General features: G+C 38.8%; 1 protein-coding gene across 1 annotated transcript in view; it reads left to right on the top strand.

The window, feature by feature from the left end:
• Positions 1–19,096, top strand: part of raver2 (ribonucleoprotein, PTB-binding 2) — an 89,157-nt gene that overhangs the window by 65,090 nt on the left and 4,971 nt on the right. The window contains exons 6-15 of the mRNA XM_028027611.1: positions 3,074–3,194; positions 6,851–6,933; positions 7,031–7,129; positions 7,823–7,934; positions 9,725–10,077; positions 11,623–11,731; positions 13,501–13,682; positions 14,304–14,414; positions 15,996–16,097; positions 17,126–17,344. Coding sequence (XP_027883412.1) covers positions 3,074–3,194; positions 6,851–6,933; positions 7,031–7,129; positions 7,823–7,934; positions 9,725–10,077; positions 11,623–11,731; positions 13,501–13,682; positions 14,304–14,414; positions 15,996–16,097; positions 17,126–17,344 — 1,491 coding nt within the window. The remainder of the gene's footprint in view (positions 1–3,073; positions 3,195–6,850; positions 6,934–7,030; positions 7,130–7,822; positions 7,935–9,724; positions 10,078–11,622; positions 11,732–13,500; positions 13,683–14,303; positions 14,415–15,995; positions 16,098–17,125; positions 17,345–19,096) is intronic.

Below are 19,096 nucleotides of genomic sequence, written 5' to 3'. Positions count from 1 at the left end.
CATCTAACTCTGGTGAAATGTGCAGCGTCAAAGCAGGTTGTTTTTTTATTGCGACTGTAGGAGGTTTTTGGCTGTATGTTGTTGCTCTCTAAAGCTTCACTGTAAATTTAGTGCAACCTCATTTGTTAGACCTCAGATTTCGTGTGTGCTACTGGCATCACAGCATTTCCTATCTGGAAAACCATATGCTGCATCACAGAGTCACTGAACTTTGCGAGCAAATGAGGAATAAATGCTCACAGCTAATTGTGAAGCTAATGCCAACTGGTTATTTTGCATCAAGAGTTGAGACGAACCAGGGTTTGACTTGGTTTCACATGCATGAGCACCCTCTGGCTGAGAGACTCTTTGTAGCTGTGATGTCCCTCCTACACAGTGCTGTGGTTGCAGAGAAGCATTGACATGATAATTATAGTTCTGCAGACTGATTGGGCTCCTCCACTGTCTCCCGTTGCCTGAAACAAACTAAAGTCACAGCTTAAGACACAGTAATGTTCTCACACATATATATGTGCATCCAAATGTATGAGCACCAGCACACAGGATCAAATGCAAGTAAGAATTCATGTCAGCTGAAGTGAAGGGAATGTACTGTACATGATAATCATTATGGGTTTGGTTGAGTAATTAACCTGAAATTATTGCCCACACTCCTGACAAACTCTCTTTGAGAAGTTACTTTAAGATGTGCTGGAGGAATCGGACAGATTTACAACTAAATCATTTTTACTTCTTTCTTATAAGTGATACTGAGATTTTCTTTTCAAATCAATGCAAAAACCAAGCTCCTATAATAAAAAAAAGTGCATTTAATTTTGCATCCAAAGTTTTTTAATCAGGTGTGTAGAAATGCTGTGCAGGAGTATTATCTTGAATATTTTAAAGATGCATATCTATTAATTGCACTTCATCGGATTGATAAGATCTCAAGAGTTTAATACTTTCTATTTTTAACAGACTACCTAACTAACACACCAATTTTACTTTATATATAGAATACGGCATCGCATCATTGAGTCATGAGATATCAACGGAGTACAGAACAGTATTAAATGTTCCAAATTAAAATGTGCAAAATACAGGCCAAGAGATGCAGCTATGACAGCTATGACCTTGTCATTTCCTGATCGGTATACAGTCACCAACACTGACTGCAGGTAAAAAGGTTACCGTTAGTCTGACTTGTGTCTGAGCTCAGAAAGAAACTCGAGAAGGACAGAACAATGAAGAGGTGAAGAAAAAGGAAGCATCAGCGAGTACAGTGAGGTTAAAACTGTAGCCTCAGGGTTCTTCAGGATTCTTTCAGTAAATGTGAACTGCTGGTAAAAGAAACATCAGACCTTAAGAAAGAGATCAAGACACACTCGGGGCTCCAGTTCTCCTCCGAGGTGGTTCTCTCATTCCTCCAGTTGAATGAGTGTGATGGTGAATGTTGAGGACCAGATGGCTCCCTCCTCCCTTCTTCTTCTGAGATACTTCTTGCCTTCCCTTCTTCACCGCTTTCTTACCTCTCTGGCATGAGTCTGCTGGTATGTAGCTGTTTTTTTTCTTTTTTGGCCAGTAAGCAAACAGACCGAAGCATGCTGACATTTTCTCCAGCAGGAAAAAAAAAATAATGAAATGAAAGCTCTCCTCCTCCTCCTCCTCCTGTCCTGCTCTTCTCTTCTCCCTCGAAAGATGCTGTCAGCTACAAGCGGCCTTGTTCAACACCACGAACACACACAAATGCTACTTTTCCCTTCTGCAACACACACGCATGTGTGCACCCGACTCTCCTCATCCGCAGACGAGATTTAGTCGAACCCACTCTGTCCCCCATCAGTGGAGCTCCGTCTGTGGGATGTGACAGGGAGGAAACAAGCTGGAGTCATGTTGTAGCTGTGGGGCAGACATGGAGAAAATATCATCATCCTGCTAATGTTGTTTTAAATATCCGTGTCTCTGGGCCAGCCGGCGAGTTCTGCTGCCGTGCTGTCAGTGCTGCTGAGGCTCTATCACAACCAGCATTTCTTCATTCCACTTGACTCATTCAGTCCAATTTCATTTGAGTTTGCTGAATTTAATTCACTGAGAGTAATGGCCATTTAGATTGTTGTTTGGGTGTTTCTGACTAAACCGCAGAAGTCTGAAAAGAGCTGGTCAATTTTCAACTCACATCATGTTTAATTGAATAGAATTTTTTTTGTTGATTGAATTAAAATATAGATATATGTAAGAACCCCTTATTTCAAGGTTCCATGTTCTTTGCAATAAAATAATATGCATCTAATCACTTTGCACAAAGATCTATAAAGAATCATCAACAAACTGAGACTGCAAACATTGCAATACACAGTCGTCTGTGCCAGAACTTTTGAGGGGGTGTATAGTGCACATTATCCCTCGCTCTACTCATGATGGTTTTTAATGTTCAAATGTGTTGCAAGGTCAAAGAATCTGAAATCTAATGTACAATGATATAAGTGCCGACATACAGTAAGTGCTTTCCAGAAAAGCTGCATTTCATTTTGACGTCCTGCTTGCTGTATTTTCTGAGATGTTTCTTCTGGTTTTGAGTCATTTGGTTGTTGTTTGTACCTGCACCAATTTAATTGTGTCTCAGATTTTTTTTATTTTTTTTTATGTGATTTGAAAACGCTTTGCAAATAAGATGCACATAAAATTCCTTACTCTATGCATATTTTCATTAAGATTTTTCTTCACACTTCAGCCACGAAGCGCTTTTAGTTTTTCCAACCTGATGCCAATGTGTAAAATTGGCTAAAAATGTGTGAATCTGAGCACTTCTCCAGTATTTTTTTGTCTTGTTTTTGGTAAACCCTTCCAATCCGATGGCTTCAGTTTCTCAGCTCTGTCCCTCCGTTTCTGTTTTTCTCTTTTCTCCCTGAAACCAACTCCTCTCTGCTGACATTGCAGATGCATCTTTATGATGTAAACCTTTGTAATGGTTTCTGCTGCTTTCAGGGGCTTCTAATGACAAGATCAAAACACATCCTGCTGTAATACACACACACATGAACGCAAACTTTTCTGCTAACTTGTGTTGACATTTTTTTTCTCGTCTTCTCTTCAGATTCTGAGTAACAGAAAAGGCTTACTACCAGAACCAAACCTGGCTCAACTGTTGACCAGTATGACCAACCCAGCTGCCCTGCAGATCCTTATGAGGCCATACCAGGGCGGGAAAAGAGGAGGTATGTCTCCAGTTCAAAACTACCAGCATTTCTTCAAAGAACACTGATAATCATCACAGCATTTATACTGTTGAGGTCTGATCACTGGCATGATCAGATCAATATTTTACAAAGCTTTTCAACAAGACTAGGTCTACATTTTGTTGGATGTTGCTATATAACATGCAAAAACAGAGATCTGAACTTATCACATGTTGATATAAATAAAAGTTTAAATGAAAATAGTTGGATGAAAAATATCTGGCCCCTAACCCTTCTCTCAAAAGTCAATTCACTATAACATGGGCAATGAAGCATCAATCAACAATAAACAGATATTTTCAAATACAAAACTGGCCATGTAAAAAAGAAAAAGTAGTTGGTTTTGGTTATTGAAAATAAAATTACATTTATAGTCCTGTTCTGTTACATTGCTATCAGAGATGTAGTTTTTTTTTTAGTTGTTGAAGGGCTTTGTGCCACACATGTTGCTGCAGATGTTAGCTGACAGCCGTAAAAGCACAGCAAGGTTTTTTAACCACCACAGTGAACAAGTTGTTTAATGCAACTCTACTTTGGACTTTATAAGTGTACAAGTGAGGCTTTCTGAAGACATTTTGTCCTCTTTCTCTAGTAGCTACTAGCTAGCTAGCAGCTAAGGAAAAGGATGTAAACACTTAGCTGAATGTTTGCTGTCCTGGTCTGGTTTGTCTGTTTAACTTTTTACTGGTTTGTCAGATGTGTTGGACTCTTGTATCAGTTTATTTTTTGGCAGGGCGACTAAAATGATAACACAGTGGTTTATTCCTCTGCTAAGAGCCTCACCCTCAAAGTATTCTCTCTGCTCATAAAAACAGTCTGGATGCTGAGTGCATATGGTGTTTAGGTACCAGATGGTACTGTAACCCTGACAGGAATGAAATTTAAAAATCCACAAACCGAATATCGACCGCAACAAATACACCGTGTGTACATTTATTAAGCATATTTTCTAACTCCAAGTAGGACAAATGTAATAGTTTTAGGCTTAACAGGTGATGGGTACTTTATTCACTTTTTATGATTTCAGTGCATTTTTGGGGTATAAAAAGTGAATTCAAGTTAAAAAAAAACGAGAGCCTCCTTTGGAGTTCTCTTTATTCAAGACAACAACAACAAAGACTGTTGGCATGAGCTGGTTGTGCCTACGTATGGGGTTTCTCAGACTTTAGAGTTTCTGATTGACCAAATTAAACTGAATATAATTTGATTCCCATCAACATCTGATGTCTCAGTGCATCTCTAGTTGTGACAGGAATGAGGCGAGAAATGGGAGGTACCAGCTGGAAATCTTTTGTACTTCATCTGCATCAGATAAAGTTCAAGAGACAAGAAAGCATTGGGCAACAAAATGGCAAAAATAATATTTAAATATTATTTTTAAATATTGTGGGCAAAAGCATACATTTCAGCCAGTGTCGTTTTGAATTCTAACAGATGACATCTACACTGAACAATGTTTACATTCTGATATGAGAAAATCCCTTGAGAAAAATATAACAACACTGAATTTCTTTTTTGTTTGCATTGATGTTTGTTGAAACATGTAGAATATGTAGAGCTAAAAACCACTGACCCAAAAACTTGCACATCAACAGCATGCATGCACATTCAAGACTTTGTATAACGTAGCAGACTTAAAGGCCTATCAAAGCCTTAAACTATTTCAGTAATCTTCTCACTCCAAAGGGACTCACCTGGTAATCAAAGACCTGCCGTCTCTGAGTGCGTCTGTCTGTTAGGCTTTCCTATATAGGCTTCTGTAATCATCTAGTCTTCATTATTTGATGAATGGCTAATCAGGTATTAAAATGAAATTGTGTGACATTAGTGGAACAAATGAGAACAGGAAGGAGGGAAGATGGGAGAGGTGGTGGCGCTCTCTTAAACAGGAGCATGCACAATTAAATTCTAAAATTAGGACCCTGATTAAATGTTAAACTTTCTGCACCTATTCTGGTGGAGCCTACCATTAGCATTGACGCTTGGATTTATTCTGAGGGGGCGGTGAAATTTGTGGGTAACTCACTGCACATTAAAGCTGAAGGAAAGGCAGAGGTTGGATGGTACTGACTTATGAGTGTGGTGAATAAAATCAGTCATAGTCTCATAAAATGAGGAAGAGGCTTCCTCTGCTATTAAAGCTAACCTAAAATCAACAGATTGTGTCATTTTGGTTAGTAGGACTCAGTTTTGACATTGTTTTTGCTTCTGTCTTGTGGACCACCAGTCTTTCATTTTCATTACCTGCTGGCAAAAACAACGTAATGAATTAGTATTAAAATTATTATCTCATAGTGTCCCTGTACTGATTCACCAATGTATTGTTTCTTCTAATGTGAACAGGAACTTGAGCTCAGGTTGTGACTAATATACACTTGCCCAGTTGACCCAGTTTTCACAAAGTACATGCGAGCTATTGGTCCTTCATCTTTAGTTCACTCCACAGATTGAATCCCAGTCGGGGATTTGTGCAAGGCAGTCAATAATGTTCACTTTGCCCTAGTGGAGGTACTTCATCACCAGCAGTAACTTAGTTTTCAGTTCTTGTCATATTGGAAGACAAGAACACAACTTGGATCCAGTTTAGCTGTTGACTTCTTTAAGGTTGCTCCTTCCAGCTCTAAAAGATTCCCAGTTCCAGGCGTTTAAGATGCGCCTCACATTTAAAGCATGCCATTTGCTTAAACCTATGGATATCTCATTTAGTAAACTCAAGATGGACATCTAAAAGTTCCCATTGACTAGTTTACGTCAGGGTTGCATTTTACCACTGAGCAGCAGGCCAATCCTTTTTTCTTCATTCTAAAGTCTCTATTTCAGGAGTGACTTTACTTGAGGAATGCAGCAGTTTTAGCCCGTGTCCTGGATATGTCTGTGTGTGGTAGCTGTTGGACCTTTTTGAATTTCTTCCAGTCTCTTGAGTAGCTTTGCTTCACAATGCTCCCAAGGCTGTGGTTATCCTGGTTGGTTATGCAACCTTTTCTACTGAACTTTTTCCTTCCACTCAACTTTCAATTTATATAAATGCTTACAGCACTCTTTAAGCTACCAGTTTCTTTAGCAAAGATTTCTAAAAAATAATTTGTAATTTGTCTGAGAATCCAAATTTTGGATTTTCATTTATGTTATGAAATAAGAGCTTACAGTATCACTGAGTGTTATGAATGTATATAAAGACATTGATGAAATTGATTGTTTAATTATGTTGTTATTGGGATTCACTTATCCTATGTAGCACATAGTTGCTTTTTATTTTTAAAAAAGCTTTTTTTCTGTCAAATTGGATCTCAGCATCAGTCTTAACAGTAGTGGTTTTTTCCTAGCTGGTTGTCCACAGGTAATTGCTGCACCATTTTCAGCCTCTTTGAATCTAAACAGAACTGTACATTTTAAACACATTTGTTATATGGTCAATAGTTTTTCTGATATTGCATGTCTTGTGTTGGTTTTGCAACAGATAGCTGTGTGTGTCTGAAATGTGCTTTAAGTGACTCACTACTTAAATTACTTAGAACTTTATGTGTGTTAAATTTTGGGAAGATTGATTTTGCCCATTAGTGGCTTTTAAAGAATAAGAAGAAAAATGCAAGATGAGGCACTGATTGATGTTTCTGTGCATCATTTTGTTTTTTCAGGAAAGTACGGGCGTAATGCAGGCCTCCCGTTCCTCAGACCTCCTCTCACTGCTGCCCTCCTAACACTAGGAAAGGCTCACCAGGTCACATTAAACGCATCATCTTTGTGAGATTTTCACAGCTACTATATTGGTTCCCATGTGAAAGTGAAGTTTTTATTATTTTGCTGTAACCCTACAGAATGCTATGGTTGGTAATGGACTTGTCCTCCAGAATCTCCTCCACATGCAGCTTGCGCAGCAGCAGCTTCTTCACATCAAAGACAAGCGCATCAGCAGTGTAAGACAGCTGAGTTTTTTTTGTGTGTGTGTATGTGTGTGACATTTTGCATGAATTATTGGGGAAGGTAGATTGTGTTCTTTGACACATGTTCACTTATATTTCCAGCTCCTGCACTAAACGCATAATGAAACTGAATCACCTAAAAATCACTCTACCTAATTGTCTTTTGTTTTGTTTAAAGTAAGACCTGTAGGTGATAAAGTTTCCCTTGACATTTCCATTTACACATTTTCTTTTCAAATGTCTCTCATGTTTTCTTTAATTGCTGAGAAGAACAAAGCTAAAAGTCACAGTCGGTGATGTTTAGATGCTGAAACTTGCAGACCAGATGCTTTACTAATGTTATTTTCTCCCTCAGGCTCCGCACAGCATTGAAAACACTAATCCGTTATGTATTTTAAATGTAGCTTTTCTATTTTTCGCCCAGTGGCATTTCTGAATGATTTCCACATCTATGGCTTATGCAAGAAGGAAAAGTGTTTAATAAAAATACAAACCATGTCTGTTGTACTCTACATTAGTTTTCATTTTATTGTGTAAAATACCCTAAAATTATATTTTGTTGTAAATTGTTTTATCTCAATAAAGTTGGACTGAGTGTGTCTTTTCTGCTGTTTCATCTCTTCTCCTTCATCTTTTGCTACTTCTTCTTCTCTTCTCTAATACTCGTCTTTCCTCTGTCTTCATCAGGTCACCAGTCTGCTTGGAGACCCTTCCAGGTTACTGATGCAGAAAGCATTGTCTCTGCGACCTCCAGGTCTCTTGCCGCTGGGGAAAGGCCTCCTGGGAGATTCCCCTACAGGTGAGCAAAATTTACTCATAAGACACCACTGAAACAGTTGGATGGTATTATAACTCTGAACAAAAGATAGAAAACCAAGGCCTACAGTTTGTCTCACCAGGAACTTGATCAAATACCAGCTTCTTTTGCTAACTAGTTCTGTGTTAAAGCATTTAAGGGCAAAACGTTAATTTATCCTGCTACAAATGTACCATGGTGTTTGTTAAAACGGTGGACTCCCACCTATTCACATCTACTCAGTGTTTGCAAATTGACTAAACGTTCAATTTCTGTAGAACTTCAACTCCAAAGTATTTGGGCAAAATTCACCACTTCATGCGATTTTTTTTTTTTGTAATGCCGATCTAAAATATATTTAAAAAAATGCAGTTTGAGAAGCTATACCAAGTCATAATGCTATTTATGACTTGCTATTAGCTAGTGTTGGCAAATCAATCAATACAGCAATTTGGTGTTTAAAATATTTTTAGGCAGTTAGAAGTGTATATAAGGGAGTCCCAAGTATTCATGGGCAGCAGTTCTCTCTAACCCTGACGAATACCGAAGTTCACTGTGTCACCATGCTGTTGAGAGACCAAACTCAATTTGTCATGGATTTGAAATCTAGTAGCAGATGGAGTAATAGAGAGTTAATTTATACTTCTAGCTGTTTATATGTTATCCAACCTTCACTTCCACAAAAACATGTGCAAATTCAATTTATAAACATGTTCCTTTAGGGTATATTATGTCATAAAACACAGAGATAGCTAACTGGGTATGGCTAGATGTTTAAGGTTAGCTAGTCTGCTAGCTAGTCTACATAGCTAGCTAGCTTACATTTTGTGGCGCACACCCACAAAATGAAAAAAACAATCAGGGTAAATCTAACCTCTGAGAGAAAAAATGTTCTGGAGGAATTCAAAGTTGCCTTTAGTTAATAACGTTCTCTATTCTAAAGTGTCAAGTTAGGGTTAGGTCACCAAGAAGATTCTTAAAGTGGAGGATTTTAAACAAAGTTGAACGTTTGGGTTGTCAGAGCCGAATATCTCGCAGCTGTACATTGCTGTACAAAACATCCCCAGGAAGCAGCGGTGCATTTTCAGTTTAAATCCCCAGCAGAGATGAGCTGTTGTTGCTTTAAATGGAAATGATATCTCACATATAATGCACAGAGACAAAGCAGACATTTGCGTGTACTAATGTATTTGTGGGTCTGTCCTTCTGTGTGTTTTGTTTGTGAAGTAAAGCCATAATCAATGTTAGCTTGGAATGTTGGCCTTAAGGCTCATTAGAGCCAGTTCTGTCATTGTGCTGCAGAGGTTATTTGTCACAGCGTTATTAGATCTGTAATATTTATGACTGTGTGTGTTCACCTTTAGTGTTGTATGTGTGTGTCTTTTGTTTATATGTGTACATACATCTTTTTGTTATTAAACCCTGGAGTGAGCAAAAGAGATATCGGGAGTGTGCAGCTAAGTGCTGAGCTGTAGATGAGCATGATAAGTGATGAAGGATGAGCAGGAAGCCCATTGTAAAATATTACAGTCAGCTCTACAGAGACAGTCAGGCTGGAATCTCAGGTTTCACCGAGACAGTTTTTTCTTCCAGAGGAGATAGACACTGATGGTCATCAGTAAAAGCTGTTTCTTATAGAGTCTGGCATCCTTCTCCCACCTTACTTTGCTTAATTTCCTCTACTTTATTTCTTTGCGCTTTCTTTCTCCTTTCTTATCTTTCCTTTCCCTCTCATTCATTTCCTTTGCTTCTTCTTTTTAATCTCATATGTTTTCCCATCTTTTTCATCGTAGAGTTACTCCAGGAGTCTGTGCCAAATTCTACCCACAACTCTACAGTAGTGGTGTCTGCAGCAGGTGTGATGCCATACCTTCAGGGTCGAGGAGCAGGAACAGGCGGGGGAGACCAAAACCTCTCCCATTCTGTGTCAACAACCCCTTCTGCTTCCTCCTCTTCCTGTCCCACCTCCTGCGACAGGCAGCCGGCTCCTCCCGGGACGATGGGGAGCGCCCAGCCACAGGGGCAGACGTTCTCTTTGGGTATAAGTAACTCAGGCCTTGGCCCGCCTCCACCTAAGCCCCCTGGAGGAGGGTATACATCATCAGGCCAGCACAGCAGCTCAGATGGTAACAGCCTGACTAACATGGTGAGCATAGCAAGGTGTAATAACGCCACCCTGTTCCATGGCTTCTTCTTTCTGCATGCAAGATCAGCCAAGATCACACTTTTCTAGTCTTTGAAGATTTTTGTTTTACCGGATTACACCACGCTTCTTCTTTATTTAATATGAATCAGGCCTGGAACCGGTGATTATCTTAACACTAGATTAATCTATCGATTATTATTGATTAATTGATTCTGCAGATTTTCATTTAACCACTAAAACCTTTTCTAATGCAGTGTTAGAATTACATTAAAAGATACAAATAAACAAACAAGAAAATGACATATTTGGCCTAAAATGCAATAACAGCATTCCTAGATAACAACTATTTTTTGTACAGATGATCATTTGCTATAAATTATTGCAAAAGATGAATTTATGCCACTTGAGTTAAGGACATTTTTTACAAAGGTTGTTACTGACTGTGTTCTTTCAGCAAAAGGGCCTTTTTTGAGTCTGTATTGCCAGCTAATGATTTATCAATTACTACATTAGTTGACAATTACTCTGATAATCAATTCATCACAATTATTCCGATTAATCGTTCCAGCTCTAATAAGAACCAACTGTAACTGCTGGTAACAAATAATTTACTGTCATTAAGGATTTGGCCATTTCTTTTTGAGTGTAACTATTGGCTGGACACAACTTTTGCAACTATATTAGTCATAAACTGTAAATATAATATATGTTTATTTTCTTCTGGCAACAACAAACATTGCAACTGAACAATAAAATGCAACGTTCATGTAACATAATACATAATACTTTAACACTTGGACATAAAAGCAGGCTCTTTTAAAGATTACTACATGATATGTATTTTATGTATCAAAATACAGGCTGTTCCATTGTTCCTTCACTACCAATAATTAAGGCTGGTACTGTTGATTTTATAAACCTATATGCTTTTTGTCACCCTCTGTTTTTTTAATAGCCATTTTCTTTCACATGAAATTTAAAATTGAAATTTACATTTTGCTGACGTCTCTAGCAACAGTGATGTCAGCAAATGCTAAAATGTCTATATTTCTTGCTACTGAACCTGGTAATTTTCTGACATTTTAAGACCTTCAGTTTGCCTCTCTCCCTTCCTGGTTGTCTTTCCTTCTCTGACATCCCTTGCAGTCTTCACCTGCGCCAACTGGTTTGCTCTTTGATTGCGCCTCGTTTAACCACAGCACTTTTACAATACTTTAACCTGATTCCTCCCAAGTCGGTGTACAGGCATAATCAGTGCTGAGGCCCTTCTGGGAACTAATTCCCATCTTGGGATTGTCTTAAAATGTTTTAATTGGAAAGGAAGTGTAATTAACAGAACACCTTTTCACAAAGTTCAGCTATAAAGCCTAGTTATTGTGTTATAAATACAGCGCCTTGCAAACCTTTTCATACCTCTTGAACTTTCAAACATTTTGGTATGGTACACAAATGTCAATGTATTTAATGTGACAAATCAATGCAAAATAAAACATTATTATGAATTGGAAGGAGCACTGTGTGGTTAAAGTGTCTTTCTCTCATCAGGTAAACTGTGGTCAGAATTCTTTATTGGGCGATCCTCCTAAAGAAGTGAGATTGCCCTCCAATCCTTACCTGAACTTGGCCAGCGTGATGCCGGGAGTTGTTCTGCAAAGTGAGTGTGAAAACGGGGAAAAAAGGCTTGATTAGGTTTTGTCTTTTATTGTGTAAGTTGTCATAGTAAGACTATAGTGGATGGTCCACCTTTATTACCAAAACTACTCTTGGATTGAATATGTGAAATTTTATATCCAAACAATATGTGCTTGATTTGTGAGGTGATAAATTTGACCTAGTTTGCTTATTTATATGTGGAAGGCAGCAGAAGTCAGCATAGAGTCACATTTTAAATCTCTCTTGCAGCATCATTCATTTCCCTGAGGTGGATGTACATTCAGTACCGTGTAAACATTTACGGCTCACCATGCCTTTTCCATGTAGCTCTGCTCTGGTTGGAGGCTCTGGAAAAAAAACACCAGTCTGAGCCTGGATCATCTGTGTGTGTCAAGCTTCTATTCTCCAGTCAGCTGCAACATCAAATCTTCTGACAGGTGGAGGCCATGAAGTGTTCTGCTGAGTAACTGTGGATCCTGCCACTCATGTGGAAGTTACTTTGACAAGTTCCACCCACCTGGACATTGTTAGAAGAAAACAAACTTGTGGACAGCAGCAGTCACTTTCAGCAGCAGAATGTACAACATTTCACGCTCAACATTTTTTAGCGTGAAATGAAAAATTATCCATGGGTGTTAAATGTCATAACACACGCAGGGTTTCCCCCTGAAAACATGCTAGAGCAGTCCACCAATGGTCCACTGGGTTTTTGCGGTTTAAACACCAAGTAGTCTTAAAAAAGGCAAACACAAAAAATACAATGACATACATTTCTTGAACTTGAATTAAATGCTAACTAGGTAATCAACCGGTAGATCTTAAAACAAGCTAGTCAACAATGTTGGTCACATTTAAAAGTAAAATAAATGAAAAGAAATATTGCCTAAATGGACAATAATGAGTAACCATGCTGCTCCTCTCCTAAGTGCACCCAGTAAAACCTGCTGTGACATTCAACTTTCCCTACCAGTTACTTTGGGGCAATAAAACATCAATCTTTAACTGGAAAGTGATTAACATATTAATGTAATAACATTATTATATGATTACACATACCCCACCCACCTGAAAAGACACTATTATTTTGCACACTAGCTTGTTTTTTAGCTTGTACTATGCTGTAGCTTATGGTTTATGGATCTTCTGGTTTTGTCTGCCCTGGCAGTGATTGGTTAAAATGGTCAGCGCTGATTGGATGAAATATGTAGTTCAATACAAAGCAATTCTTGAGACGAGCTGCTGATTGGGAGCAGAGGTCCGCTTTCCTCCAGAACACTGACTTAAACATACAACCAGAACTACATTGGAATGGTTGAGATTACAGAATATTCATGTGTTTCACTGACCTAGTCAAAGTCCAGACCTAGTATGATTGTATATATGTGGGAGAACCTGATGTTTATCAACAAACTCCATCTGATCTGACTGAACTTGAGCAATTATTCAAAGAATAGGCAAATGATTTTAATCTGTAGATGTTCAAAGCTGGTAAATGACTTAACATCTGGAATGGAACAAAAACTCTTTCAAATATTGACTCAGTTAAATACACACACTGCACATGTTGGATTTTTATTTCTAGGAAATAAAAATTTATAAAATTATCCATGTTTTTTACATTATCTTATATTTGACTTTGTATTGGTCTGCTCCCAGAAGGGGATTGTGGCTGATGTGATAAAATGTGGAAAAAGTCAAGCAGCACACCACCTTTACCAGCCTCTGTACATCTGAACTCATACACTGAGTCTCTTGTTTGTCTCCCATCAGACTCGGTGGCTAACAAGCCTCAGGGAGGACAGCCGGGCACCGGGATCTACGGGGCCCCAGTGGCTCCTGTGGTCTCGCAGGGCGCTGCCTCATTCTCCCACAGTGCGGTGGCTACAACCCCCTCCCCGTACAACTCCGACACCTCCTCCGACTTCACCCAGTACAACCAAGCCTACACGCAGGTACTGCAAAACAAATATGCTAATACGTGGATATCTGTTGCTCTGCTGGGTCACAGTTAGCACCTGAATTGCATAGGTGATGGGGAGATTTAACTGTGGGTTTCTGGGAGAAGAGACAGGCAGAATGAGAGTGGATTTGGCAGCGTGTGTCTCCATCTGTCCCCTGCTCCCCTCGTTTCTCAGCCCTCCTCTCAAAATAAGTCGTGAAGCCCTCCTACGGGCTGTTTGTCTGTTCCTCCCGTCCATTCTTTTCTCTTTCTCCCCTGTCACTCCGTTTCTCCTTCTCCACTTGTCGTCTTGCCTCCTCCAGCAGCAAATGACATATCTGATATTTAGCGGCGAGAAGAAAGCCCCTTTTCTAAATGTTAATTACAATCTACTTCTCCAAACAAATGAGTCATGATTAGATAACCAATAAAACAGTCGGCTTAATTTGTCTGGAAGGATGAGACAAGGGTGGGGAGGGGAGGACGGGACAGAGCTGTCTGTAGGAACGATGCTTAATGAGTGACAATGAAGGGAGCTTGAGGTGAGGAGTAGGATGCACGAAAACTAGTAAGCGAATCAGAGCAAACATCTCTCTGACATTTTTCTCCTGATTCTGGCTGATCTGTACTTTAGGAGGCCATGCACCAGTGGTACCAGCACTACCAGGCAGCGCAGGCACACACCTACAGCACCGCCGCCCCACAGGACGGCACGACCGCAGACTACAGCAAGGAGCACACACAGGTAACAGGATGTAAATGCATCCTTAAAAAATCTTATTTCCACAATTAAGGCCTTAAAATGTCTCACAATTGTTAGAAAAATGTAAGTTGACTTTAAATGTGTTATTCACAGGTCTTAAATGTTATGGCAGAACTTTCTATGTAGTTTATTTTTCTTGAGGGACTTTTCTTTCAGGCAAACATTTGAGTCACACACAGACATCTTCACTCTGTTCTGTAACTTGAGACAGTTGAGACTACCGCTAACTAGCTGCTATATACTCTTGCTAACTAACTTGCCAGTTTTTTGCATCTATTGTGGGTAAATGTAAATGTATCTGCGGTTGGCTGTACAATGTTCATCTTTCTCACTGGCTCAATTCTGTTGCCAACCCACACAATGTTACATGCATTTTGTCAAAAGGTCTGGTACTACTAAGATATATACAATATGAAACTTTCTTTTGTACATTTCTGTTGTGATGCAGGTCTTAAATTTAATTCATAATGGTCTTAAAATCCCTTAAATTTGAGGTGGAGAATTCTGCAGAGACCCTGGGTAACACAAAGTAATCTCAAAGAGCAAATTCATCCTGGCTGAGAATATTGTGCCTCTGACTTTTAAGAGTGGAATAAAATAGTGTTAAAAACCTCAGTTTGTCCACATATCCATGGAGAATAACTTAGCATGTCTTTAATAAGAACTGGGTGACACTTGATAAGCCTTGAACAGGTTTGTATTTAGGCAGTTTTCACTGTTTCACTGTTACTGATTTACAGTAAAGAAAAAATAATGTGGTTATGCAACTTTGATAAATAATATTGAGCAGCTGTAGATAGTTTATGTTATTTTGGTTTTGTTGCCCAGGTGGAAGGTGAACCTCTGCCCTAGTCTCAGGTCTTTTGGTGCCTTTGAATTTATTTTTCTCCAGGTTTGCCACTAACTCTGACCAACATTCCTCTCGCTAATGAAGAAAAGCATGCCCACAGCATGATGCTGTCACCAACATGTTTCATAGTACCGGTGGTGGGTGCAGGTCAAGGTGCAGTGCAAGTCTTCGATTAAAATTTTGGTCTCATTGACCAGAGCACCTTCTTCCATATACACTTCTTGAAACTCTTTCGTAAAGGTCAGATTGGTGAAGAGAGCAAGTAATAGTTTCCTGATCAACAGATTCTCCCGTCTGAGTTGTGAAACTCAGGATCTTTGGATTTATACTTTCCCAAAACCTCTAAAATCCTACCTGATGTGTTCTTGGGCTTTATAATGCTTTTTGTTCACTAATGTTCTCTAACAAACATATGAAACCTTCACATCTGGATTTATACTGAGATTAAGCTGCTCACACAAGGAACATCCTGTTAAAAGATGTTAAAAGGTTGGATTATATTTTGTAATTTAAAAAAAAACATATTGAAGTTTGTGGTTGCATTATATAAAAAATGCATGTTTAGAGGATATAAAATCCTTTGCATAACACAGTTTATAGTAAAAGATTTTTTTAATGGCTTCCCAACCTGTTCTCAGAGTTTTTGTTTATAAATTAGGATCAACTTGTGAAGTGATAGTAATTTCTGTGACTGTAAGCTGGTTGTGTTCCAGGTTCCTGCCGCCTCCACCTACGGAGATTACACTACCTACATGCAGGCTGTCACTCAGTACTACTCCCAGCCTGCAACAACCAACCAGGCCTTCGCCAGCAAGGTACACAGTCTGACCAAGCTGCAACCAACACCTCATATTCTCTCCATTTACACTGAACATTTTCTTATCAGCGTTCTCTGTAGCAAAAGAACAAGTTTGTTTTAGCATAAGTAAGTTGATGAGCAATGAAAATCCTTACATGTAAATGTAGGTAAATAAATTTAATCGAAAGCTTGATGCAAGGCACGTTTCTACAAGTTTCCATTCAATTAATACATATAAGCACCAATTTGCAACAAATGTCTTGTGGCACTTTATCAAAATTAACAGAAGTCATTTCAAATCAATCACATACATTTCAATAGATGAAGTTCACTTCATTATTAAAATTGGTTGCAGACTGCTTCCAGTATGGAGCATCTGCATAAAGAGAAAGTTCTCCATGAGGTTTTGCTTCTCTCCAAAGTAAACTGTGTCGTATCCCTCAGATTCCTCCTCTGGCATAAACACTATTTGCATGATTGTTCAGATTGGTTGACACTGATGTCTTCTTTAAGGGTGTAAGTAAATTGGAGAAAAGCATCACTCTGCACCCAGCACCTGATACAAACTTATCTACCCCGTGTGTGTGTGTGTGTGTGTGTGTGTGTGTGTGTGTGTGTGTGTGTGTGTGGGTGTGTGTGTGTGTGTGTGTATGGTTGTCTTCAGTAATGCTGTGAGGACATGATTAATGAAAACCATTTATTAAATTTTAGTGTGCAGAATGAGTCTGTATAAATTCATAAGGTCTTCTGAAGGGTTTACATTCAGATTTATTCATGCATGCATGTGTGGTATTCAGCAGCTGAAGCTTTGATAATGACCTCAATTTATGTTCACGGGAATATTTTATACAGGTTTCGTCTGAGTGTCATAAACAAATGTGATAAATATCAAGTATGGCCTTTAACAACCACTAGAGAGCAGAAAAGTTAACAGCTGGCAAAATCATGAGATGCAAATTATAAGTGTACAATTTTAGGGGGTAGTTTCATCCTTGCAGCTTTTATTGACTGATCTTTTTTTGCATCGGTGTGTGTGTGTTGCAGGAAGTGGAAGTGTGTAAGCCTTTGGGGGTCCCACTGCACGCAGTCAGTAATGGTCCAGCACCTCCTCCCGCAGTCCTACCTGCCGCCGCCGTGCTCCCAGCCTACAGCACCCTGCCTTTAATGCCCGGCTTCCTCGGAGCTCCACACCCACCTGCAGCTACACCCAGCTCCGTCACACATGCACACACTGCAGCCACCGACTGGAACACGTATTATTATGTGAGTAAAAATTACATAAAAGCATCAAGCTGTTGGCCATTTGTACTTTCATACTTTTCTAAGTGAAGCTCAGAGGGAAAAGAGGTAATGATATAATATTTTCATCGGCTTAAAAAAGAAAATCTTAGTATTTGGTATTGCAGTTAAGTGCCTTAGACTTTCATACACAAATTTAATCAGCAGGTTAGGTTTTTTACTGTATGATTTTCTGTCTGGCAGTTTCTGTCTGTAACGCACCATTGTAAATTTAAGTTCAAATATTTGGTTCAAACATCTTTGTATTTTATGCATTTAGGAGACCGTTAACTTTATAAAGACTTAATGAAAGTGAAAGGTTGCATTCCAATAAAAACAAACAGAATTTCATTCTATGTCAAGCTTAAATGGCAGGTTTATTAATGTTAACGTGTTCTCAATCACCACACTTCCTGTGGAAAAAATTAACTGAATATGTTCAGGTTTATGATTATTTTAAATTGTTGGATTTCATTTCCTCTGTATTTCTTGAAATTTTCAAGGCAAAAATGTTTCACAAAGTGTTTCTGAAAAGTTTTTCACTAACATATTACAGTCTTAGCTAAGTGTGGAAAAAACTAAATAAGAGGATTGAAAATATTATTTCAAACATCCTCTACTATATTCTGTCCTTGTGTCCTTCTTTTCCCTGTCTTCCTTTTGTCACCCATTTCCTTTCCTAGCATCCTTCCTTGTTTCCCCTGACTTGTCTCATCCCTTCCTTTCTCATGTTTTTCCTTTTCCCTTCTTTTCTTGTGCCCTTCCTTGGTTCATTTCTTTCTTCCTCCTTGTGTCTATTATTTCCTAGTTGTTCCTCTTTCCATTGTTCTGTTCTTGTCACATTCCTTCTCTTCTTCCTGCCTTCTGTTTTTCCATCTTTCCTTTCTTACTCCATTATGTTTTTCTTGTATTTAGGGAGGTATGTCTTACCTCTCTTCTGTCCTTCTGTCCTTCCTTAATCTCTTCATTGTGCTGTTCCTTGTGTCCTTGTGTCCATCCTTCTCTCTGTCTCCCTTCCTTCCTGTATCTGGCATTTTCAAGATATTTAAGTTTGCACTCTGTGGAAATATCTGGTATAAATCCATATTTAACTTTAATTATTAATAATTTAAACATGTGTAAACAACTGGGAACAGTGGAAATGTAAGTCAAAATAGATTTGTAGAAAAATGTCAGAACCCTGAATTACATCAGGGTTTTTACAGAAAGGTTGGTACACTTTCTGTACCCAGCCAATCCTTCAAAGTGATTGTGCTAACAACTATTCCTCCATACACCCTCCTATTAAATATATAATCATGAATATAATGATACCATAGAGGTAAAACATCAGTGCAGCTTGCTTGGCATTCTCTTTTCTCTTGTTTTTGTTGAAGAAGTTTAAGGCTGTATAATCTACAGGAGGTTCATAGAAAGGAACACTGACGACGTAAACCAAACAGTTCCAGACTTCCTTGCCGGGTCTCGCCTTTAGTGAGATTTACGTTTGTTTGTGCAAACTGCCTCTGTGGCCCCCTCGCTCTGCAGTGACGCCCTGCTGAATCTGCACAAGAGCTGCTCCCTTTTTTCACTTTCCACTCAGTATTTCTCTTTAACAGCATTGAGAATATTTAGGATCTTAGACCTTATGCAGGTCAAGTCTCTAAATTAATCATAAGTGAATATGATTAATTTAGGATGGATTGATGGAGTTTGTCCACTGAGGATTAACTGGAACAGCACAAAAATATATTAGAA

Source organism: Xiphophorus couchianus, chromosome 9 (genome assembly GCF_001444195.1).
Source record: "Xiphophorus couchianus chromosome 9, X_couchianus-1.0, whole genome shotgun sequence".
NCBI classification, from domain to species: Eukaryota; Metazoa; Chordata; class Actinopteri; order Cyprinodontiformes; family Poeciliidae; genus Xiphophorus; species Xiphophorus couchianus.
This window is presented reverse-complemented; position numbering and strand designations above follow the sequence as displayed.